At 42.1% G+C, this 23,000-nt stretch overlaps 8 protein-coding genes across 9 annotated transcripts; 3 read left to right on the forward strand and 5 right to left on the reverse strand.

The window, feature by feature from the left end:
- The first annotated feature begins 41 nt into the window (after positions 1 to 41).
- On the forward strand, positions 42 to 3,177 carry l(3)80Fg (dnaJ homolog subfamily C member 16 l(3)80Fg). The gene has a single exon (XM_018100868.3). It carries the CDS (start codon positions 552 to 554, stop codon positions 2,892 to 2,894), a length of 2,343 nt encoding a protein of 780 aa, XP_017956357.1. The 5' UTR covers positions 42 to 551; the 3' UTR covers positions 2,895 to 3,177.
- Zcchc7 (Zinc finger CCHC-type containing 7) lies at positions 3,152 to 9,860 on the reverse strand. The gene is made up of 6 exons (XM_018100865.3): positions 9,687 to 9,860; positions 9,281 to 9,614; positions 6,264 to 8,117; positions 5,996 to 6,195; positions 5,710 to 5,847; positions 3,152 to 5,653 (listed from the first exon to the last, which is right to left on the reverse strand). Exons 1-6 carry the CDS (start codon positions 9,693 to 9,695, stop codon positions 3,293 to 3,295), a joined length of 4,896 nt encoding a protein of 1,631 aa, XP_017956354.1. The 5' UTR covers positions 9,696 to 9,860; the 3' UTR covers positions 3,152 to 3,292.
- LOC108651296 (uncharacterized) lies at positions 8,154 to 9,217 on the reverse strand. The gene has a single exon (XM_018100875.3). It carries the CDS (start codon positions 8,912 to 8,914, stop codon positions 8,246 to 8,248), a length of 669 nt encoding a protein of 222 aa, XP_017956364.1. The 5' UTR covers positions 8,915 to 9,217; the 3' UTR covers positions 8,154 to 8,245.
- Positions 9,861 to 10,049: 189 nt separating the features above from the next.
- On the forward strand, positions 10,050 to 10,378 carry kud (oligosaccharyltransferase subunit 5 kud). The gene has a single exon (XM_018100879.3). It carries the CDS (start codon positions 10,051 to 10,053, stop codon positions 10,285 to 10,287), a length of 237 nt encoding a protein of 78 aa, XP_017956368.1. The 5' UTR covers position 10,050; the 3' UTR covers positions 10,288 to 10,378.
- Positions 10,367 to 12,322, reverse strand: TSG101 (tumor susceptibility gene 101). Its single transcript, XM_018100872.3, has 7 exons — positions 12,167 to 12,322; positions 11,981 to 12,065; positions 11,842 to 11,907; positions 11,501 to 11,776; positions 11,226 to 11,440; positions 10,804 to 11,159; positions 10,367 to 10,749 (listed from the first exon to the last, which is right to left on the reverse strand). The coding sequence occupies exons 1-7, from the start codon at positions 12,209 to 12,211 to the stop codon at positions 10,563 to 10,565; spliced, it is 1,230 nt and encodes a 409-aa protein (XP_017956361.1). The 5' UTR covers positions 12,212 to 12,322; the 3' UTR covers positions 10,367 to 10,562.
- Positions 12,167 to 20,655, reverse strand: Ptp61F (Protein tyrosine phosphatase 61F). 2 transcript variants are annotated; one of them, XM_018102187.3, is made up of 7 exons: positions 20,130 to 20,655; positions 16,706 to 16,879; positions 16,368 to 16,630; positions 15,939 to 16,305; positions 14,996 to 15,558; positions 14,798 to 14,923; positions 12,167 to 12,667 (listed from the first exon to the last, which is right to left on the reverse strand). In XM_018102187.3, the coding sequence occupies exons 1-7, from the start codon at positions 20,235 to 20,237 to the stop codon at positions 12,631 to 12,633; spliced, it is 1,638 nt and encodes a 545-aa protein (XP_017957676.1). In that variant the 5' UTR covers positions 20,238 to 20,655; the 3' UTR covers positions 12,167 to 12,630. The 2 variants fall into 2 exon arrangements, with proteins under 2 accessions (XP_017957676.1, XP_017957675.1); XM_018102186.3 differs by lacking the exon at positions 12,167 to 12,667 and having other exon boundaries at positions 12,745 to 14,923; positions 20,130 to 20,654.
- A 14-nt stretch (positions 20,656 to 20,669) lies between these two features.
- RsfS312 (ribosomal silencing factor RsfS-like protein, 312) lies at positions 20,670 to 21,670 on the forward strand. Its single transcript, XM_018102190.3, has 3 exons — positions 20,670 to 21,108; positions 21,163 to 21,423; positions 21,484 to 21,670. Exons 1-3 carry the CDS (start codon positions 20,826 to 20,828, stop codon positions 21,639 to 21,641), a joined length of 702 nt encoding a protein of 233 aa, XP_017957679.1. The 5' UTR covers positions 20,670 to 20,825; the 3' UTR covers positions 21,642 to 21,670.
- Positions 21,665 to 22,773, reverse strand: Reg-2 (Rhythmically expressed gene 2). The gene is made up of 3 exons (XM_018102189.3): positions 22,473 to 22,773; positions 22,321 to 22,409; positions 21,665 to 22,236 (listed from the first exon to the last, which is right to left on the reverse strand). Exons 1-3 carry the CDS (start codon positions 22,628 to 22,630, stop codon positions 21,698 to 21,700), a joined length of 786 nt encoding a protein of 261 aa, XP_017957678.1. The 5' UTR covers positions 22,631 to 22,773; the 3' UTR covers positions 21,665 to 21,697.
- Between the last annotated feature and the right edge of the window lie 227 nt (positions 22,774 to 23,000).

A 23,000-nucleotide genomic window follows, 5' to 3' on the forward strand; every position in this document is an offset into this window, starting at 1 on the left:
GTTATCAATAATTCCAAATGTAAATTTGTAAATATGTCAATTATATACAAAATTCAAATGTTCCATTCATATATATAAATTTCCTTAAAAAGAAGATAACTGTAATAATTGATCATAGTATTAACTACTCAAGTAGCTTTAATAGACTCTGTATTGAAAGCTTATCAAGCTTACTTAATGAACAGCGTACTCTGCTCTTCTTCCCGGTATCAAAATAATGCAGTTTTATACTCCGCGGCAACCCTGTCGGGTGTAGCGTAATAATTTGTCGGTCACAAAAATAATTAAAAAGAATTTACTTAACGATAATAATAAAATAAATTTAATTGGATCGCCATGTGCATTGCCAGCACAGCTTAAACTTTTGGATATATGTATAATATATATTCCAGCAAAAATCAATAAGCTCATCTGTCATTCCTCGTATCTGGAGCACGGACCATCCCCCAAAAAGCACGCATACCAGCACAAAAAAAGAAAAAACGGAAAAAATATAAAACTAATGAAAAAAGAAGGATACATTTGATAAATTGTGTGAAAAAACGCTCGTCATGTTGGGGCAAATTGGAAAATTCAATGTGCTAGTATTTTGCACATTGATTGCCATCTGTGTGGCTGTCATGAATGATCCGTATAAGGAACTCGGTGTCAGTTCCACAGCATCCGCACAGGAAATTCGACGAGCGTATAAGCAATTGGCCAAGGAGTGGCATCCGGATAAAAGTAATCATCCAGATGCAGAACGTAAGTTTGTACAGATCAAAAAGGCCTACGAGCTGTTGAGCGACACCGATCGCCGACGTATTTACGATAAACATGGCATTACCAGCGAGGATTCCCATTTCTTAAAACAAAAACACGATTACAGCAACTACAATCGATTCGGGTTCGATCCAGTGGAAGAGTTCTTTGGTAAGCAATTTGGTTTCGATCAGGACATCAGCTTATATCACAAACTCTCCGTCACTTCCAACTACTTTGAGCATACCATCATACCGAAGAGCAAAACCAAGTTGCATATTATAATGTTCTACAACGATTGGTGTTTCGGTTGTATACGAATTGTGGGAGCGTTCAAGAAGCTGATCGACACCTTCGAGCCACTGGGAATATCCTTTGTCACCATCAATGCCGCTCACGAGCCAACCATATTGCGCAAAACTGGAGCAGATGATATACCAAGAATGGTGCTGGTGCTCGGCGGGCATAGCTATGTCTATCGCGAGAATATATATACGCAGCAGAAATTGGCCGAGTTTATACGCAAGAAGATGCCCTTTAAGATCGGTCAGCGCGTCAATGATGAGAATGTCGACGAGTTTCTGAGTGGTTGGACGGATAATCGGGTGCGTGCTCTGGTCTTGGAGCCGCGAAGCGTAACCAGGCTGAGATATCTGATAAGCGCCTTTGCCTACCATGATCGTGTGGCTTTTGGCTTTGTGGATCTAACTAGTAAGGCTTCTAGTCTCATGGCTGATCGTTTTAAAGTCAATCCCAAGTTGGACACACTCTTCCTGTTCAATGAGGACTCTGTGCGAGCTGTTGCAAGTATTTCCATGGCTGATATACCCACACAAACACTGGACAACATCATCTCCACAAATCAATTCCTTTCGCTACCCCGACTATCCTCGCAGGATGTGCTCGAGGGGGTTTGCCCAGCCGAATGGAATAGACCAAGGAAGCGCCTGTGTGTAATACTTATTACAGAAAACTCGCCCGAATACGATATAGCACGAGGTGCCCTGCGACATATTGCTTTAGAGTCTGGCTATAGCTTGGAGAGAGTTCGCTTTGCGTATATGTACAAGGAGAAGCAGGCAGATTTCCTTAATGCCATTTCCAAGGGCTCCTTCGAGGACAATCTATTGAGGCTCGTTGTTATCTGGCGGCGTGATAGCACCCAAATCAAATACGAGTGGGTGGACGGTGCCAAGTTGGACATTAAGACAGACGACTATCTGAACAACAGCGCCATCAATGCGACGAAACATGAGATAAATCTTACCATACAACGACTGTTGAAGACGTCGGAGGCATTGACCTATGAGGCATTCGTACAGAATTTGTTGGATGAACATGCACAGGGCATGTTGAGCAAATGGATCACTAGACTACTCTATATAGTAGACTATCTCTCTGATAATATCGAAGATGAACATCTCTTTGCTGCCCTATCGCTGTTGGGCACCATCGCATTTATGTTTGGCATTGGCTACGTCATGATGTACTTTGTGCGCGCCGAGGAGGAGACTCTAAAGGCACAAGGACAGCTCAACAACTCCGGGCAATCCAACAAGCAGAGCAAACATGTGCCGGAGCTGAAGCTTTACGAGCTAAGAGCAGAGAAATATAATGGTCTAGTGCGCCTGCTGAAGCCCGGCTGTCGTACAATCCTATTAATAACCGATCTGCAGAGTCGTGCCAAGCTGATTCCTCCTTATCATCGCGCTGTTTGGCCATATAGACGTACCAAAACCCTTATCTTTGGCCATATGCTCATTGAGAAGGGCTTGTCCTGGTACTCGGAACTACTACGCTTGTCGCTATGCACAAATCAGAAGCTACAAATCAATCCCAGAAATTGTGTTGGCACTGTAATAGCCCTAAATGGACATCGCAAGTATTTCTGCGTATATCATGCCAAGCATCCAGAGTGCGCACGCGGCACCAAGCGAATGATCAAGATGACCAAACAATTGCTGGATCGCAACGATGATCCAGAGATTGGCAACTTCCTGGGAGTTAACTATTCCGAAGAATCAGATGTCGAATCGAATGTGCTATTCGAGGACAATTTGCTAGATGGACTCAGCAATTGGCTAGATCGTTTATTCGAGGGAACAACACACAGATATTACATCAACTATTGGCCCGATTTTCCCACAAAGTAAACTTCATGAAGTGTTTAAGTATGTGTAAATTACTTTGTCAGCCCGCAATTTCTTGTAAATCCTTTCTAGTCAATAATAAAAAGAAAACGAACAATCTACGACGTATTATCAACTCTCTACTTGAAAGCTATTTCTGCAGCGCTGCAACAGATTTCCATTAGAGCAAGAAATCAGCCACATGATGGTGTATTAACTATTTGTATTATCGATCTAAGCCTAATCTATGTTTCATAACCAAAGAGTAAATAAACGTTAAGTGCATTATAACATTAGTCAAACTCAAGTCAAGATTTCATTTATTCGGTGCTGGGTATTATATCTGATATATACCCATAATTATGATTCCATTATTTATGTTCTCTTAATCTAAGTCCCCCATTGATAAGATGATACCCCGCTCAGTGGGGCTCCATTAGCGAGTGCAGCCGTATCACAGCACGATAGTCGTTATGCGACAGCTCTCCTCGACGCGAACGATCCAGCACGCGTTGCAGGCGCTCCAACGTCTCCGAATTTGACGTCATCTTGAACAGGTCGTCAAGATATTTCAGCGATTCTCGTGACCAGAACATGGAGGGCTTCGATGCATCCGTGTTGATGCGGGAATCACCACGCTCCATGCCAGCCAACAGGCGCACGCATTCGGATTGCAGCGGACGATTGCGTTGCAAGTGCAGTTTGCCAACTGGTGTACGTTGCTGCATATTGTTAAAGGGTAATAAATGCTTTTGCTGTTGTTGCTGCTGCTGCTGCTGCTGCTGCTGCTGTTGGACGGGGCGAGGCTTGTCTCGCTGCTGCTTTGGTATGCGTTGCTTGTTGTTGTAGCTATTGTGCTGCTGCTGCTGATGCTGTTGCTGTTGCTGCTGTTGTTGCTGTTGCTGCTCCTCGTGTTGCCAAATGGGCGGCGGGGGAGGCAACTGCTTCTTCTGTTGCCCCGCCGACTTGGCATGTGGCTGTGTGCGTAGCTTAGCATTACGTGAATTGCTAGTCGGCTGTGCGACAGGTGAGGACTGTGCGCGTTCATCAGGTTTCCATAAAGGCGGTGGTGGGGGTCCTCTCTGCTGTTGATCAGCCCATTTGGCATTTAGCAGAACACGTTTGTTGGGCGAAGAAGTCTTGTTGGTGGAATCAGTGGCTCCAGCGGGTGGTGGCGAGGCAATGCGCTCTCTTTTCTTGCTAACAACCTGCTGGCCAAGCAAAGCTGGCTCAATGTTCAGCGAACTCATGCGGTTCTTTACATCCAACTTGAAATAGGCCTGCAGCAGCGATTCATAATTGGGATGTGGATAAGCACTGAATATGATGCGCCAATGCTCTTCGATTTCATTGCGCATCGCAGGTGTGGCGTTCTCATCGCCAGCATGCTCATTTAACAGACGCTTCAGTATGATCAACAGTTGATCCAAGTGCATGTTGCCATTGCTCAGACCTGCCTGCCCAAATAGTATCATATTGAGCAGACGACGCTTGCGTTCGGCCAGTTTGTAGCCACTTTTGGTATTCATTTGCTCCAGCTCCTTGATGCGGAAATAATGCGCCTTGGCATTGCCCAGATCTCCAGCCAAACTGCTGATGCCATCGCGCATAAAACGTATGAGCACATCGATGCGCTTTGGCGGCTTTTGGCTCTGGAATTCAATGCTCTTGCGCTTGACATCCTGATTGCGACGCAATAGCCTAAGCTGTAGGTCCTCCTGGTTCTTCTTCAATCCATAGATAACGAGCACATAGCCGTATTCCTTGAAGTCCATGCGCACACTGACATTGCAAAGCTTAGCTGAAGCAGATAAGAACTCGCGACCCTCTGGACTGAACAGATATTCGATTTGATCACGTGCCATGAGAATCTTCGCCTCTGAAGGAACATCTGGCAAGCTTTCTGGCTGCGCTGTTGCTGTTGCTGGAGCCGGTTTGCTGTTCACACACATGGAAATACCCTGGCTGTTAGTGCTGATGGTCGCATCATTGGCTTCATCTTCTTCGTTAGTGCTAAGTGGTATTATATCGGGCAGATTCTCCATGGGTCCTGTTTTCGCCGGTGGTGCTTCACTATCCGGCTCATTTGTTCTAGTCGTGGAGCTGGGCACCTCAAAGTGCTCGGAGAAGCTGTAGTTCGAGTCCGAGTCCAAATCATGTGGGGTGACAGTGGATTTCGAAGCATTACTGTTGCTGCAGGGTTTTTTGGATGCTGTAGACTTGCTCTCAAAATTGCTGCTAATCTCCTCCTGTTGAATTTCTTCGGAAGCAGGCTTTGTTGCAGCTACTTTTGAATCTTTTACCGCTACCGAAGCAGTATCAGGTAATGCTGGCAGCTCCTCAGCAACCGCCGAAGAGGTTGTAACTGTTGAATTACGACGTGATGCTCTGGCGTGTGGATTGGGCACATAATCATTTGTATAGAGCTTCAGCTGCTGCTGTTGCACTGGAGCATTCTTCTTGCGCTTCTCCGCCGGCTTCGCCAAACCAACTGCCTTGAGAAAGCGTGCATAGCAGCTGTTCTTCGAAAACGCTGAGCTCCAGTTAAAGTGAAAATGCAAATCAAAGGAAAATGAAGAGCGCAAGTCAGTCAGATAGCTAATGGGTTCACTGCGATCCTGGTAGACCTTCTGATGTGATATAATACGAATGGTGTGGTTTACATTGCGAAACTCGCCCATGCGCTGGCGACACTCCTCAAAGAGGTGACCACGTTGGGCGCAATAGCTGCAGTGCTTTGTGCGATACTGCACGTTGCTGTTTAGCACCGCATTGGTGCGGGTCTACGGAAAGAGAGTAAGACTTAATGTCGTATTTCGATTTAATTCATTCAGCTTACTGTGGAGTGATAACGACGCCACAAGTCGGGGCACTTGTCGCTGCTGTGGCCACGCATCTTGCACAACTGGCAGATCATCCGGGTATGAAACGAACATTTATTGCAAGTCTGCACATAGATAGATTGCTTGGAGCCACACTGTAAGAGATAGAGAAAAGCGATATAAGTAAAAGCGATATAAGTATGACTATGTAACTTCTCCAACTATCTAAGCCTCTATTACCATTAGCTATATTCTACAAGTACCCTACAGAACAACACAGCATCTATATAATATGCGACTTACACCCAGACACATGGCATTGGGGCAACGTGGCTCGGCATGCCCTGTCATACCGCACATGTAGCAAATGATGGGCTTGCGTGGACGCGGACATTTGGAGCGCATATGTCCCATTTCATAGCAATTACTGCACTTCAGATTCGAGCGTTTGCGCGCAGGCGGAAAGCGATCGGCATGGTTGATGCGCCACTCGCTGCGTTGACCTACAAATCGAGCAATTAATATCATACAAACAATTATTTGTATTTAATTAATAAAGTGAAGCACTTACCTGACATGCCCCTCAATATCTTCTGCAGATTGAAATTCTCACCATGCCAGCTGTCATTGTAGAAGCGACACATCTCATCATTCCACCCAATCAAATCCTTGACATTCACTTCCTCCTCCAACGCCGGCAAATTGTGCACCACTTGCACCTCAGCCACCTCTGCTTCCAGCTGTGGCTCAGACTGAATTTTAATATTATTTACTTCAGCTTCATTCGATTCAATATTCTCTGCCTCTGCCTCTGCCTCCGCCTCTGCTTCTCCCTCCGGTTTCGGCTCCAGCTCCTGGTCCGGCTTTGTGGTGCTCACTTCCTGCTTCTGCTTATCAATTTCCATACAGACTGCCACAATCGCATCATTCATCTCTGCCTCATCCTCAGTATTCGCATCGGAGCCAATGCTGTCCATAGTCTCATCATTTCGCTGCTCGGGTGTAGCCCGTTCCCTTTCCTTCTTCTGTTTGAGCAATCGTTCAGCGATTTGACGTGCTGTGGGCAGCGACTCCTCTCCCGCTGACTCTGAACTGGCGTCATCAACGGGTGTCTTCTTATGCTGCTCTGCTGGAATCACACTCTCCGAGTTTCGTCTTTGACTAATGCGTCGTATTTTACGCTTGCAACGCTCCACAGCCATACCACGTGCGATGCCCGGCACACCTGTTGATTGCACACCGGCATCATCATCGCTCTCTGTTTCATTCTGATCGCACTCATTATTGGGATCCGATTGGCTTTGGTTGGTGCTCGAAGCGCGTCGCTTGCGCAAACGCTTTGTTTTGCTCACAATGGGTTCTATGACCTGTTCGATGTCCGACAAATCCGAGTCGGAGTCCACGTTGCGTATAATTGTTGGCACAGGCTTTTGTTTGGCCTTGCAGTAGACACCGCTCTCTGTGAGATCTGATTCGCTCTCATAGACATCCAGAGCACGAAATTGTTGCTCATCCACACGATAGTTCTGTTTGATCTCTTCCAGCCTAGAGGGCGGCACAAACTCATATTCCGAAGAGGTGTCCGCCGCCTGCTCCTTCTCCTCGCTGACCGGCTCGGCTGCTCGCATAGCATTCTCTGTTAGCACGAGCAGATCCTCGTCCGTAGCGCGAGCACGTTCGGCCAGCAGGCGACTCGTATCCTTTTGTACAATGAAGTCATCGCTAGATAACACGGAACTCGAAGGTGAATTCAGCTGCGAAGCCATGGCGACTTGTTCTGTGGTTTGCCGATCGCCGGTCAAACTAACATCGGCTGCATCCATGGCATTCTCTTCCAGATAAGACAGCTCTGGCTGCTGCTGCTGGTCCTGCTCCTCATCGCTGGCATCGACATTTATAATAGGTACCGGTGGCAACGGCACAATCACCACATCGTCAGCATCTGAGGATTTTTCACTATCCACGAGATCGATTAGCTCCAAGGGCTTCCCCTTGTTCTGCCTTAGCTTCTTGTTGGCCTGCGCACGCTTCGATTTTTGACGCTTCTCTGCAAGACGCTGATGCTGCTCCAGCTTTCGATTGGCCTTGCCAAATGGCCCTTTCTGCTGACGTTTGCCGATTGGCCAATTGGATGGAATGGCCACCAAAAGGCGTTGATCAAAACGTTCAGGTTCATCATATTCAGTTTTTGGGCTCAACTTCTGTTGTGGTTTCGGTGGTGTTTGTATTTGTGGCTGTTTTTTAGGCTGCACCTTTGGTGGTTGACGCATTTGTTGTTGCTGCAGAAGTTTTTGAACAGGAGTGAGAGCTTTTGACTGTTTGGTTGAAGAAGCGGACTTCTTGGCAGTGTTGAACTTCTTTGTGGAATCCGTCTCTCGCTTATCCTGCTCTGTAGTTGAACCCGGCTCGTCGGCTGTGGTAGGAGCTGTGGCAATGAGAAGATTGTAAGATATATACTTAATTTTTATTGTATGAAAGACACACATATATTTTATTGCAAGCTATTAGAGCCAAAAATCATTGATTTACAAATATACATAGTTGTGATATTGTTCAATATCCTAGTGGATTTAGCAAGCTCCTCAGATACTCATTCTGAATATGTTTTATTTCGGGACGTCTCAGGCTGTAGCCGTGACGCTTGAGATCCTTCAACTGACCCTCATCAATGTGATAGAGTATAAATGCGTCCATTTGTAAATCGGCACGATTGGGCCACAATAATATAGCCACAGCGGTGCGAAAATCGTCAACAGCTTGATGAATTTGCCGATGTGCTGAAAACAAATCCTCAAGTATAGCCATGTCATTAGTTTGATTCGGTTGCTCTGAGAAACGTTTCTGCATTTTTAATGCTTTATCCAGCTGGTGCACCAGACGCATCAGTACAAATCGCCTATATCGCTCCTCAAAATATTGACGCGGCTTATTATAGCGGCTCCTGTTCCGTCTGATCAATTTGGATAGTATGGTGACCTCCACGCATGACATCACAACATGAACGCCCACAGTGAGGACAATGTAGGAAAATATATAAGCTACGGGATTACGCTCTATCCCATCCAGCCAATAAAGCAGATCGTATCCATAATAAACATAATAATAGTCCATGTAAATAATTGTGCACAACAACTTCAGCATAAATAGAACAAGAATATAGTAATTAATATCGCTTATGCGATCAAGTAGGACACGCGATGCGGCCATTATCTGACGGAGCATGGTGCTAGCCAGAGAATTCAATACGTAATTTTGAATGTAAATGCTTGTGTGACAAAAATTAATTTCAAATTGCTAAGCAACGTCGATACAAAATTTGGTATCTTCAAAAAAACATAAATAAAATACAAAACTCGTTCAAATTTCTGGATATAAGTTCACACACTCACACATATATATAAGCAATTTTAAATAAGTAACACGAATTAACTAGTCTATAAAAATGCATTAAATATATCGATATACATATGAAAATATGTACATACATATGTAAAACACTTTTGTCAGCGCAGTCGCTCACGTTTATATCACAATATAAGCATATGTGTAGGTAGGTAGGTAGGTATATGAAACCCAAATTAAACTTACTTTCAGCTGTGCCTTTTGGTTTTGATGTCAAATTATCATTTACTGTTGCAGTTTCGCTATTGTTATCAGCCCAGTATCGAGGCTTTGCAGTCGCATTGTTGATGATTCGTTTGTTACTAACAAATCGGTGTTGTTGCTTTTGCTGCTGATTCTGCTGCTGTGGTTGTTGTTGTTGTTCTATTTGCTGTTGCGGCGGTGGCATATTCTGTGCGTCCACATCCACATCTCCAGCTAGTGTATGCTGTTGCTGTTCACTAGTTGCATCATTGTAGTGTATGGAGGCATAAAGAATTGATTCCAGCTCATTTAATTGCTCAGGGTCCATTTCTTCAAGCTGCAAAAAATAAGAGACAAAACGAAAAGTCACTTGACTACGCAGTTATGATTTTTGCTTTTGATTACTGACATCGCTCATCGTGCCAATGCTTGTAGTAGTTGCCTGCCACTATGTTTATTTTTAGCATTAAAAACAAATCTTGTTATTTTAATATCTCTATTATAATTTCACACAAAACCACGTTTTGACTGGAGCCGAATGAGTTGTTGTTCTACCAGCGATATATCGACAGTATTTTCAAATAAATCGATATGCAAGAGTGTTGAGCAACGCAATAATCCGATAATTTATAGAGCAACCATAACTGTTTGCAAGCCGGGCCACGTACAAGTGCAGGAAATTAACAAAAACTCCAAGCACCAATTTAATGTAAATAAAACATAAATTGCAGCGTTAATATGCATTAAAGAACCTTTTCATTTGATTTTACAGCATGGAGCACATGCAACGCTACGTTTCACCGGTAAATCCAGCTGTCTTTCCACACCTAGCCACAGTTTTACTCATAATTGGAACATTCTTTACTGCTTGGTTCTTCGTATTTGTTGTCTCGCGGAAGAGCTCGAAGGAAAGCACATTAATTAAGGAGCTCCTGATCAGTCTCTGCGCGTCGATATTCCTTGGATTTGGAATTTTGTTTCTCTTACTAACCGTTGGTATTTACGTATGAGAGGCAAGACAAATCAAGCATTCCCCTTTTAAGATATATATTTATATATAAACCGAACATGATTGAATAAAATTAAATGTAGGCGTGTGAACGTACGTTGGGGTTTATTCATATACATATTTAATTTCAAAGATTCAATTTTTACTTAAAGCATTACCGAATATATTAGAATAACATATCATATTGTGTGCGGTCTGAATAATTGTTGCACTTGAAAAACTGCAAATGAAAATGTAACTGCAACAGACTGGGCCACCCATTTCACTCATTTTCTATTAGCCAGCCAATCCAGCTTTTTGTCTACACTTTTGCATTGTGGCACGCAAAATGAATTGCTTGCGAGAGAGTTGGCGCACATGCTTCAAGAACGTCTCCAGATCGATGACACCTCCACGCAGACCCTCGCCCAAATAATAGATGGCATCCTCTGTGGCAGCTTCATCAGCATAGGCATTAAGTAATCTATAAAAGCAATTAATCGATTATTACAGTTAAATATATAGTCAGATTACTAACTGTCTATATAAAGGCGCAGTTGTGGTTACTGCCTCATCAGGATCAATGGCCTCAGCATTCTCCAGGCTCTCTAGACTTTTCTTTAACTCTTCCTCCTTTTCTCGCAATACAGCTATGTTCTTTTGCAGTTCAATTTCCTCACGTTCCAGGCGGGCAATGATGGCATCTATCTTGGCACTACCTTCTACTAACTCTTGCTTGGTGCGATTCAATGTTTCGATTTCAGCTTGATACTGATTAACTTTTTCCTGTATGCGACGTCTTAACTTGTCCTCAACGGCGCTAATAAGTGATGCTTTGATATGCTCTTCCGTTATGGTGCCTGTTGAGCTAGGAGTGCCTGCGCTAGCTGGATTCTATAAGGATGAATGTACATCATGATAAAATTATTTCATTTTTATTTTGTATGTGAAAGCACTTACATATCCAATGCTACCTGGATAGCCAGGCTGTGGATAGTTCATGTATGGCGGATAGCCACCAGAGCTACCAGGCTGTCCACCTGCTGGTGGGTAGGGCATAATGTTCGCACCACCAGTAGGATACGGCGGAAAGCTTCCACCACTAGCGCCACTTGCGTTTGGATAAGGTAGAAACTGATTGGAGGCACCTGCGCCGCCTGGCTGAGGCATGTAAGCTGCGAGTTCGGTAGACTATTAGGAACTCGAAATCGAAAACTGGATTCAATAACACTTACAATTCGCTGGGTATGGCACAGCGACTTGTTCCTTAGGCTTAGAGTAAACGGGCGGATGATCACCGAATGTCACAATCATAACTTGTATAAGTGATAACAGATCCGAGCTATGCGGTTGCCAATCATGCAAATACGGCAAATACACCTTGCCATTGTGATCAACATACATGGACACCTTGATCTGCATTGTTGGCGTGGGCTTCACAAAGCACATTGGTGCATTTTGTGGATGAGTGTCCATCAGCCAGATACATATGGGAATGTAGTAGGTGTTGTCTGTGAAATACACATATATCACCACTATAAAAGCTTGCCTTATATATGGAATAATCACCACTTACTTTTGTAGACCACTGGTATTGTGCCTTGCAACGCAAACAAATCTTTAACGCTGCCATCGTTAAACACTGGGGGACAATAAAAAATTGTTCAATCGTTTGTAGTTGTAAATCTTAGTCAGCAAATATGGCTTTATCTCACCAAATTTTTCTAAATTATACGTCAGGGAGCGGTACGCAGTAATGACATCCACAACATCTTTCCTAGTGGCCGCAACATTTTTATACTGTTAACGAGACTCAATTAATCAAATAATGATTTTAATATTGCGTGTTGGGCAGTAGAGGATGGATATGGCACACACTCAAAAAACATGACTCATCGTACCTTGGATAGATATTTAGTTATTTGTGCCTCCTCTATTGCAGGCATTCTATTTCGTTGCTATTTGATAAAATTTAGAACCAGCACCTGCTACTTTGACAATTATTATAAAATAAATTTCTTTATAGTCGCTAAACGAAAACAAAGTCGTCAATTGAGTATTTTTAGTGCTATCATAGAATCGAGTACATCCCTTTTCTTATCGCATACGCTCGATAACATTAAAAGCTATCGATAGTCATTGCGTTACGTGATGATAGTATGGAGAATACGTTATGTTCGAATACATTTGAAAAACACAAATATAAAACAATATTTAAAAATAGTTATTTATTTTTGCTTCGCTCTTTTCTCTCTCTCTCTCTCTTCTTCTAATTAATTTCTACAAACGTGGGAAATGATATGTTCATCGTGCATTGCGTTGTGGATGCCTCCCAACTGACAAATGGGTCGATTTTGCAGGCAGCTTACTTTGCTTTAGGTATATTGCGGTGCTTCGGGCGTCTGTAATCAAATAAGAGCATTGAAATCATAATTTTTTAATAAAATTCAAAAATAAAACGTCTCTTCATTGACTTGGCTTTGTATCTTAAATGTAACTTTATTTGAATACTTTCGTTTTTGTCTCTTTACTCATTAGGCATATACATATAAATATATATATTTAGATATATACCGAATGTGATATATATTTATAAATATAGATATATATATTTATATTATTGTGTGTGTGTTTTTTCTTTTTTTTTTTTGGATTTGTGTCAGTGTACTTAGCCAATGTTCAGTTAACTAGGTATTACTATAGGTATTGTTCATTTGTTACTTGTTTTTTAAATATATATTTTATATAAATATGTATTTTTTAATAGGTTTATATATGTATGTATATTATAAAAATCATCATCGTCTTCTTCGTCGTCGTCGTCATTCTAAGCGCACTCGCTTTCTCATTGTGGGTGGTTGGTTAAATTTTAGTTGTTAAATTTGTGAATTACACATATAAAAATAATTCATTTAGTTTTACTTGCGTTTCTTCATCCGTGACGCTCTTTTCTTACGCTACACGTATTTTATGTGTATTTTAATATATAATGTATACATATATGTATATGTATATATGTTTTTGTATATGCTGGAAAATGTGAAGGAGGGGGTCCAAAGATAGTGTCTTACTACTAAATACCATTAAATAGTTTAACTCATTCTTTTGCTTTTTTGTTTTGTTTTATCATCTCATCTGCTTTAAGTTCACAAATATTTTAATGCTATTGTTAGAATACAAAATATTTTCCCTCGTATCATATATTATGTTATATATAGATTTTCCATTATTTTATATATGTATATATATAAATTTTATATATTGTTTGTGCTACATATTTGCATTATTTTTATTGCTTTAATCGGCGTTTGCAATTTCCAATTTCAATTTAATTTTCTTGTTCGTTTCCGTTTTACTCTTCCTCTTCTTCGATTTTTTATTTATTTATTTATTATTTTTTTTGGTAAAGTAAATTTCAAAAAGCGCGCAAAAGATAGCTTTCCAATAATTTCCATTTTCCTCTTAATTTCAATTCTTCCATTCAATTGTTTGGTTTTTGTTTTGGCACATTAATGCATTCATTGCCGTTAAATTAGTAAAACAAGTGTGTTTCATCATAATTCCTCATAAATAACAACACATCGCGTACGGATCCACATACTTACATATATGTATATGTTTAGATATACATATATGTATTTGAATATATATGAATGCACAGACTGGTCTTTCAAAATGTTTACGAAACGTAAGTGTTTAACAACAAGTGAAGCGTGGGCATGGGCGTGGTCGATCGTGCACAATATACATATAAAATAGTTTAGATAGCAACGTTTCTTTCTCGTCTTCTTCTTATAAGGTTTTTGTTTTATTTCAAATAAGTGAAAAAATTGTACATAGGTTAGCGAGCGCAAAATAAAAATGCATTTGCACGATTAATTCAAGTCGATATATAGATAGATATATATGTTTTAAGGTTTGTTCTGTTCCTCTTTTTGTTTGCATGTGTTTCATTCATTGTTATAGATTTTACTTTTTTTCTTTCTTTTTTTTTGTTAAGTGTATCGAGAAAAATTTGTTCTAAAATGTCAGTCTATTGCGCAAGAATCTAACTTTTGTGCTTTCCTAAGTTTTATATGTTGCTGTTGTTTATTTCTTGTCCGGTTTTTTTTTTGTTTTCTCTTTTATATAAAAAAAATTCCCTAATTTGCATTGTCATTATCGTTTCAACTAATGCGACTTTTTCATCGCATTGTTCGCTGTCCAACTCATGTGTGTATGGGTGTATTTGTATCTCTGTGCGTGTTTGTGTGTGTGTGTGTGCAAGATTTGTGTCGCGCTGACATTTGATGTTAGCTCGATAAGACCTACATACATACATACATATACATACACATACATAGATACATATGCCCAGAATTGGGAATCACTGTCACGCTACTATGCCACTATATTCTGATTCAATTGCTACAACTACTACGGTCTACTACTATCGTCTGTGGCTAACTTCAAGGACTTAACCTAGCTTTGTGTACGCGTAGACGGCAATGACGCCCACAACAACACCAGCGGCAATATATGTGAGTAATGACCTTCGTTTTTTCGCCGCCTGCTGATTGTCCTCGTTCTCACGCTGTTTGCGCTTAATTTCGTTGACTTTCTGTTCCAGATTCGCTTGGTATTCATTGCGTTTTCGTCGTTTCAGCTCATCCCCGGTACTGAAAATATGATAATTTGAATTAATTATAATATTTAACTTATGTATATTTATATCTTGCATCCTTATATACCTCGTCAAATCAATGCCGTTGACCTTATGCTGATCAATCGCCGTTGGCTTTTCGCTGTTGGCATTAACATCATCTTCATGGGGCTTTAGGTTTGTGACATCGCCATTGGCAGGCTCTGCCTTGTGTTCATTAATATTCTCATATTCCTCATCTTCATCGTCGTCATCGTTGTCATCATAGGCTTCGTCGTCGTCATCGCTATCCGATTCCAGTTCGCTATGCTTTGGCAATTTGGGCAGCGGCGGAAGTGGACGATTGTTAAGCAAACTATCTGCCACTTCGGCATTTACGATCTCAGGTTGACTGGTTATGATATTGTTGAGAGCATCCTTGCTGCTCAGCGTCTGCTTATCGGCGGTTATTAAGCCATTGTCATCGCCTACGGCAACATTGTCGCCATTGGCTTGCGCTGCTCGCATATCCAGAGAGAGCACTCCACCTGTATTGGGCGCCAGTGGCAAGTTCAGCGAATGAGAACGTGGAGGCAATGGAGGCGGTTGCTCATCCTGCATGTGCGGATCCGTCTCATTGCTAATGATTGGCTCTTCAGCACTAAGAAAGCTCTGCAAACATAAATGATACAAATTAGCAAAACATATCGCAAAAAAAAACTAAAACATTTCGTCCACAATTCATTCAAAAACTCAAGAAGTTCAAAAAAGCATCTAGCACAGCTAAAATAATTACAAATTAACATATTTGATTTAAAGCATACGGTTTTATAAAACAAACTTATGATTTTGTTTTAAACATTTACCTACATTTCATCAATTATTAATTCATAACATTTTAGTTTGCAACACAATTTCTATACAATATTATCATTAACCCATCAAAGGTCTGTTTAAACGGTGATGGTCGATGTGGCCTGCTCTTATGAACTCTTTATCTATTTGAAATCGAAATTCAAGCGTAATCTCTTATTGGTCGTCAATATACGTACAGGATCGTTCAGTTTTTTGATGCCTTCGATTATTGCCTGATATGAAAAGTCCAGCTGATCAGCCGTTTGTATAAGTCCCAGTCGGTAGGTGCGCAGTTCGCACAGTACTTTCGATACATTGCACTCGCCATACTTGTCCACCAGCACCAGACAGCAGTCGACCAGGCAAAATGTGCCAGATCGTCCAATGCCGGCACTGCAATGGACCACAGCTGGGCCGACATCCTCCTTCAGTGCACCTGAGTCGCGCACCTGCTGTAAGAACTTTAGAAATGCATCCGGTGAACTGGGAATGCCAAAGTCCGGCCAGGTTGTATAATGGAATTGCATAACTTCACGGCTCTTATTCGTTTCGAGATCAGTTAATCTAAGATAAGCGATAAATTAGTGATTGTTGGTCAAGCATGCTTTTCCGTAAGGCTATCTCACTTGAACCACCGCCGCACAAAGTTCTGATAGTTTTCGCAGCGAATCAGCTCCACAGACAGATTAACATCTTTCAGATTAAGCGCATTATTGGCTCCCAGCTGATCCGGCCAATAGGGATGGCATTTAACCTGCTTCTTCTCCTTCAGCTTGTTGAGCATTAGAATAGCGCGTGAGTTTTGCTCCCAGACCATCAACCAAAAGTGACCCACCGTATCCTGCAGCGGACCCTGTGTCAGTATATATTGACGATCGGCACGGTCCAGCTGTCGATTGTTTTTGAATATTGAAAGGGACGATATTACTTGGATGCTTCATTAATTGAGGTCTCACTGACTCACCTTCACCAGGTTGGCATTGATGTAATCAATTGTGCCGCGTTTTAGCACAATGCGCGAATGATCATAGGGATTGACATCTCTATATCGATTCAGCCCTCGATTCTGTGGACGATCCGATTCCAGTGTGGTGTACATTTGCGTTTTGGCCACGCGTTCGCATATTTCACATATTTCCTGCAAGCAAAAACACAATGACCACAATCAATTATGACGTTGCGGAATTTCACAGTGTGATTCACAATTATGCAGAAAGCAAAATGCAAATAGATAGTAAATTTTTTTTTTGGGGTTGCCCTTACATTGCGTGCTCGACAACCAGTCATGGGCAACAAGTTGCGTTATCTTAGCATAGCGACTGATTGGCTTGGCCGTGTCTATTCTCTTAGTCAAGCAGATTGAGGGCATGACTAATTGCTTGGCCAACGGTATAATCTTGGTAACTGTTATTCGTTATCAATTGGCGCATTTATAGGCCTACTCTTCATATCGCACCGACCGCTAACAACAAGTTCAATGCCATTGATCCACTCTAGTTAAGTTTAGCTCAAAGCCAATTGCTGCCCACTTGGCTAAGTAGTGCAATTTGCATTCAGTGTTTAAATGGCAGTGAATCAGGCAGTGAGTGCGAGGGGAGGCAGATGAGTTATGACTAACGAGGCATGCGGCATTAATGCACTTATTTTTGTATTTTTTATTGTTGCTGCTCGAGTTTTTTTATTTCGTGGTATTGTATGCGACGCAGTTTTTTTTTTCTTTTTTTGTGTTTTTGTGATTGCAGTGCGAAAAACTGAAATCAGTTGCTAATTGTCAGTTCGTCATTAAGTAGGTGAATCAGTTATATTAAGTCGTCAAGCCACTCCTCGATAATCAGCACAAATTGAGGCTGACGACTGTGGCGAGTATTATGAAATTTAATTGAAAAGAACAATGTCCGATAACAACAAGAGTGTGCAAAAGAGGGGCGATGCGCGCCATAGACACAGACAGGGGAGAGCGAGATAAGCGACTCAGGAACAATACAATATATGCGTATAAGCCAAAAATATCTACGATAAGCATCAATTCTCTTATCAGCACTGTAACTGTTACCAGCGAACTTCTTTCTTATCAACAACTGTTTATCCGGAGAGAGAGAGAGAGAGAGAAAAAAACACAGATTCAATTTATTGTCTACTCAATAGGTAAATACATACATAGAACATAAACACTAAACGGCAGATTTTTTGTTAGCTTAGTACAAGAGGATTTTTCACTTTTAATATTAATAAGAAATTTAATTAAATTGTTTTCTCAATATTTCACTTTCGTTCTTCCTTCCCAATCGACAATTATGGTTTCTTTCCAGGGAATACGAGCTAAATATTGTCGACTTAACTTAACAACTAATATACACCTTGTGTAACCACATGTTTTACGGGGTATGGGAATTGCATGCTGCATGAATTTTATTGCAACAAATAACGAACAACATAGAATGTGGGCAACGCGATCGTCACAGTCTGTGTGATATTTTGCTGTTGTTGTTGTTACTGTCATAATAAGCCAAAGCAAAGGTGATACAAGAAAGGCAAAAAAAAAGAGAAAAATAGCATAAGAAAGCAGCACAATACGGTAAATAATTGTAGCTTAAAGTGACCATAAAGCATATCAAACAATTTGAAACGTTTTCTGCTGCTATTATTATTTTTGTTGCGTCTGTTGGAGGCGGCGCAGGAGGAGGAACATAATTAAATGGAAATGTTCGTTTGTACAAAGGAAATGCTTTCAAGCGAAAAACAATTTGGATATTTCATCAAGCTCGACTGTCGCCGATGTCGAGTTAGTGGGAAAGTTAGATTATCCTCGCTGCGCACAAAGGACCCACACACACATACACACACACGTACGCACACAAAGGATGGCGGTCTGAGAACAAATTGAGTTTATTACACAAAAATTCAAGCACACATACATACGCACACGCACACACACACACACACACACACACACACACACACACACAAAGATACGCAGCAGGCAATGTCATCCTAACTGCGAAGTTAAATTCCGTGAAATCCAAATTCAAGTGAGTGGCAAAGAAGAAGAAGCGGGCTAAAGCAACAGCTGAAGACACAATTCGCCGGAACTGGCCATAAAGCAGAAACTCCAGCTCTGGTAGACGAAGCAGCAACAGCCGCAGTGGCATTGGAAGCTGAAAAGAAATCCAGGCCCAGACACCGAGACTTATGCCCTTTCTATATGTATGCGTGTGTGTATGACAGAAAAAGAGAGAGCGAGAGCGAGAGACAAAGAACTTGCATTCGCAAGTCCTGTGCATTGCCAATTTTATTTACGTTCGCTAGGCAGACAGATTGCAATTGTGCTCCTTTACAGCACTAGAATTGTGTCTGTGTTGTTTAATGAATTTGCTAAAGAGTAAGCAACAATTACAAATATATATCAGTGGGTAGCAATCAAAACAATTGAAATTCAAAACATACACATACACAAATACGTATGTATTTCCTGGAATTATGTATAAACGCCGACAAGAAATTCGCAGAACTCCAAATGCTTACGAGGTGTACGCCGCATTTTTTCTCTTTTGTTGTTATCAATAATAGTAATAACGTCAAAACAATTTTTGGCAATCCTAATCGTAGCAGTTCGCTTGACTGCATACCCATTCAAAAGTCCAGTGCAGAAATTGGCCACAGTGTATCAGAGCTGAAGCGAATTTCAGGGAAAAAGAGAGAATAGAAGAGGCAGCGCAGCAGCAGCATCCAAGAGCAACAAGCGAGAGCGCATGCAAAGTGCAGCAGGTGAGCGTTAGCGATGTTTTGCATGTGTGCGTGTACGACAGTGAGCGACTCAAATTCTCTACATGTGTGTGTGTGTGTGTGTATTTGAGAGAATGTGCCTGTGAAATTTTCGGCCAAACGCTGCGCGAGCGCCACAAACTAAAGCCAAAGACCGGAGTTGGGCTGCTGCTGCTGCGGCTGCTGACCAACGCCGACACCAAAAGCTACAAATACAGGCGCACGCTCACATGACAGCGATGGGAACAACAACAACAACGACAACAAAATAATAGCGCAGTGGGGCTGACCGTGAGCGGCGTGCCTACACAGACACTACACGAATACATGTATAGTTGTTTTTTTTTTGCCGTGTACATGTGTGTGTGTATTGGTGGTGTTGGAGGCATCGGCATCTGCAGAAGCCTTTTGCGCACTCATCACATTTTCGTGGAAATCGAATGAAAAAAGGAATAAAATAGTATGTGTGCGCCCGAGTGAATGCCTGTGAGTGTGCATGCCTGTGAGTGTGTGTAATGTACATGCTTGTAGTTGTGTGTGCGTGTTTGCTCGTGCTCTGCTTCTTGCCTGTATGTAGCTGTTCCTCTTTAGGTGTACAATATACAATGATATGGTGGTACACTTACCTTGTAGTATCGATTCCAACCCGATCCATTTTTTTTGTCATTATATTCCTGTTCGATTTTGAGCCTGGCATTATCCCTCGTCGGCGTTGCAGCACGTTTCTCACTCATTGTACACTTAATTATGATTGTGTGTGTTGCTTGTTATTTTAGAATTTCGATTTATTTGTAATGTCTGCTGCTGTTGCTCGCTCGCTAGCTTGCTTACTTTTCTTTTTCGTACGTTTTGCGTTTTGTTTTCGACACACCGACACACCAACAGACACAAACGACTCTGAAACAACCGAGCAAATAGTGCGTAAGAAAATTTGACTACTGCGGCGACGGTCTGACGGTTTGTTGGTTGGTTGTTCGTCTGTTGCTAACACGCTGTACCGCGAATGCTGGCGGCGATTATATATAAGTTATTAACTATAAACGGTCAGCATTTGACACATTATTCAATTGATACTGTGTTAAAACACCAAATGCGTGCGTTTAGTCTTGATTAGTAATGTTTTTCTCCTTCTCGCCTCTTTTCTTTCCGCAAAATTAGCAGTAATTGATGTTTCGATGGCGAGCAACAAAACCTATCGTTCTATCGATTGGCACCTTAGTGCTCAAACACATGGTCACACTGGTCCCCTAGTGAAAAAAGTTGGCCCGCCCAATAGCAGTCAGCTGTTTTTAGTCGCGTAACAATTCGTGGTTAAAATAAATATGATAAAAACGCGCATTTTTCGATTGATTCGAGACAAACGCCTAAGCGTGCCTATTTTACGTGGCTTTCATCATGAATTCAGCAAACCTGAGCCGCAGAAAAATGCAAAAGTCGCTGAAAAGGAACAACAATCGTTTGTAGCTGGCGGCGTGCAAAATAAATACAAAGTCTTCCGCGACGATGAAGCACTTGAAATCTTTGATGTGGAGGAGGCTCGTTATCAGGAGCAAGAGTTGCCACTAGATGCTGAAGAGGATCAATATATGGGTCTTAATTTGAAGAGTGCGTGTGAGTCATTACCTTGATTGGGCATTATTTATACCTAATCCATTGCAGGAGGTATTCGCGGCGTTTTTGATGTTGAGGATTTGGTTGAGCTGCTGCGCAAGGAGAATGTGGATGATATATTTGTTTGCTATGTGCCCGAGGAACTTAAGTATGTGGATCATCTAGTTGTTTGTAGCGGACGCAGCTATCGTCATATGTTGGCCACGGCGGAATTTGTGCGCCGCATGTTCAAGATTAAGCGCTCCAAAGGGGACATACTGCCTCGCATCGAGGGCGAGAAAAGTCGAGATTGGATGGCCATGGATTTGGGTAAGCAACTGCCATGCTCTTTAAAATTATAGCATCATTTAATAATATATTCTCCCTAAGGCAACATTGCTCTGCACATCTTTTCGCCCCAGGCTCGCGAGGATTATGATCTGGAATCGCTATGGGCCATTGGCCCGCAATACGATCACGAAAGCCAAAAGCCACAGAATCCACTGGGCAACATATTTATAGCCCAGCTGCCCAAGCCCGAAACGTAGTTTGTTAAATATAATTGAAACTGTTTTTTAAGCGCACAATTTTTTATTGTTGTTCTCTACCAGACGACCGCGTCATCCGATAGCTTCTTGTGGAAGTCATAGAGGCTGGGAAAGACGTGATTGCGCTTGATGTCCGTGCCGTATTTCTTGGACAAATAAGAGTAACTCTTCTCGTGCACCAGTGCCGCATGCCAGCCCGCTTCCTTGGCGCCCAGATAGTCTGTCGTCGGCCCATCCCCAATGTGCAGACACTCGGCTGGCTTTAGATTCGAGAGCCTTGATTCCTCCATGGCGCGCTGAAAGATGGCCAACTGTGGCTTCTCCGCCTTCGCCGTATACGAATTGAGCGCAAAGTCCAAGTATCGATCGAGCTTTGTGTTGCGCAGCAGCGCATCCAGTCGCGGATCGAAATTGGCAATGACCCCGACTTTGAGTTTATTGTCCGTTAGACTGTGCTTGCGAAGCTGCTGAAGCAGATCCACGCTGCCGTTGCATGGCTGCCAGCAGATCGTCGTCTTGTACAGCTCCAGCAAATGGTTAACGAAATTATCTAATTTCTCATCGGGTATGGCTGCGCCGCTCTCTGCAAAGGTGCCTGTCCGGCCGGAGCAGCGAGAATGTATTTTAAGCTCTTGAACTTTGAACTTGAGCCGAGGGGCAGCCACAGTTTATCGCTTACCTGCTATCAGCTGACGCCACCACTGCTGCCACTCAAGTCGCGGCGATGTGTTCACACCAAAGTTAGGATAATCACGATTCATTTTATACCTGCCAGATGAGAGAGAGGGAAATCTCAATTGTGATTTATTTGTAGCCATCTCAAGCGCTTACCAATTGGCTTTGTAATTCTTGGCCAGGTCATTGTTATCGCAGCGCGCACCAAACAATGCACCGATTTCGCCATATTGTTTGCCGGGGCTGGTGCGAAATTGCAGCAGCGTATTGGTCACATCGAAGGTTATCAAACGAAAGCGATTCAGGCTGCGCATCGTTTTGCTTTGTTCGGTGGGGTCTTTCGTTCAATCAACTGTGCTGATAGCAATTAAACTTGTGTTCTGTAGCGAGCGACCGCTATTTGAGTACTACGTGAGCTGTGTCCATAATTGTTTTGTATATATGCTGCTGCGCTGCTGCTGCTGCTGCTACTGCTGCTATTTTCCTTATCAGCTACAGATTTGTATAAATGTTTGCGTGTGTGTTTGGCTATTTGTTGTGGGGTCTTGTATCAGCGGCAGCTGGTTAGCAATTTTATTAATGACAATTTACCTAACTGTCGCTTGTTATTAAAACGCTCAGCTTATCAGAACTCAATTTTAATAAGAAACTATTGAGTTGCATTGCATTGATTAGCCTCTCTTA

Source organism: Drosophila navojoa, chromosome 4 (assembly GCF_054131105.1).
Source record: "Drosophila navojoa isolate 15081-1374.11 chromosome 4, UAZ_NAV_1.0, whole genome shotgun sequence".
NCBI classification, from domain to species: Eukaryota; Metazoa; Arthropoda; class Insecta; order Diptera; family Drosophilidae; genus Drosophila; species Drosophila navojoa.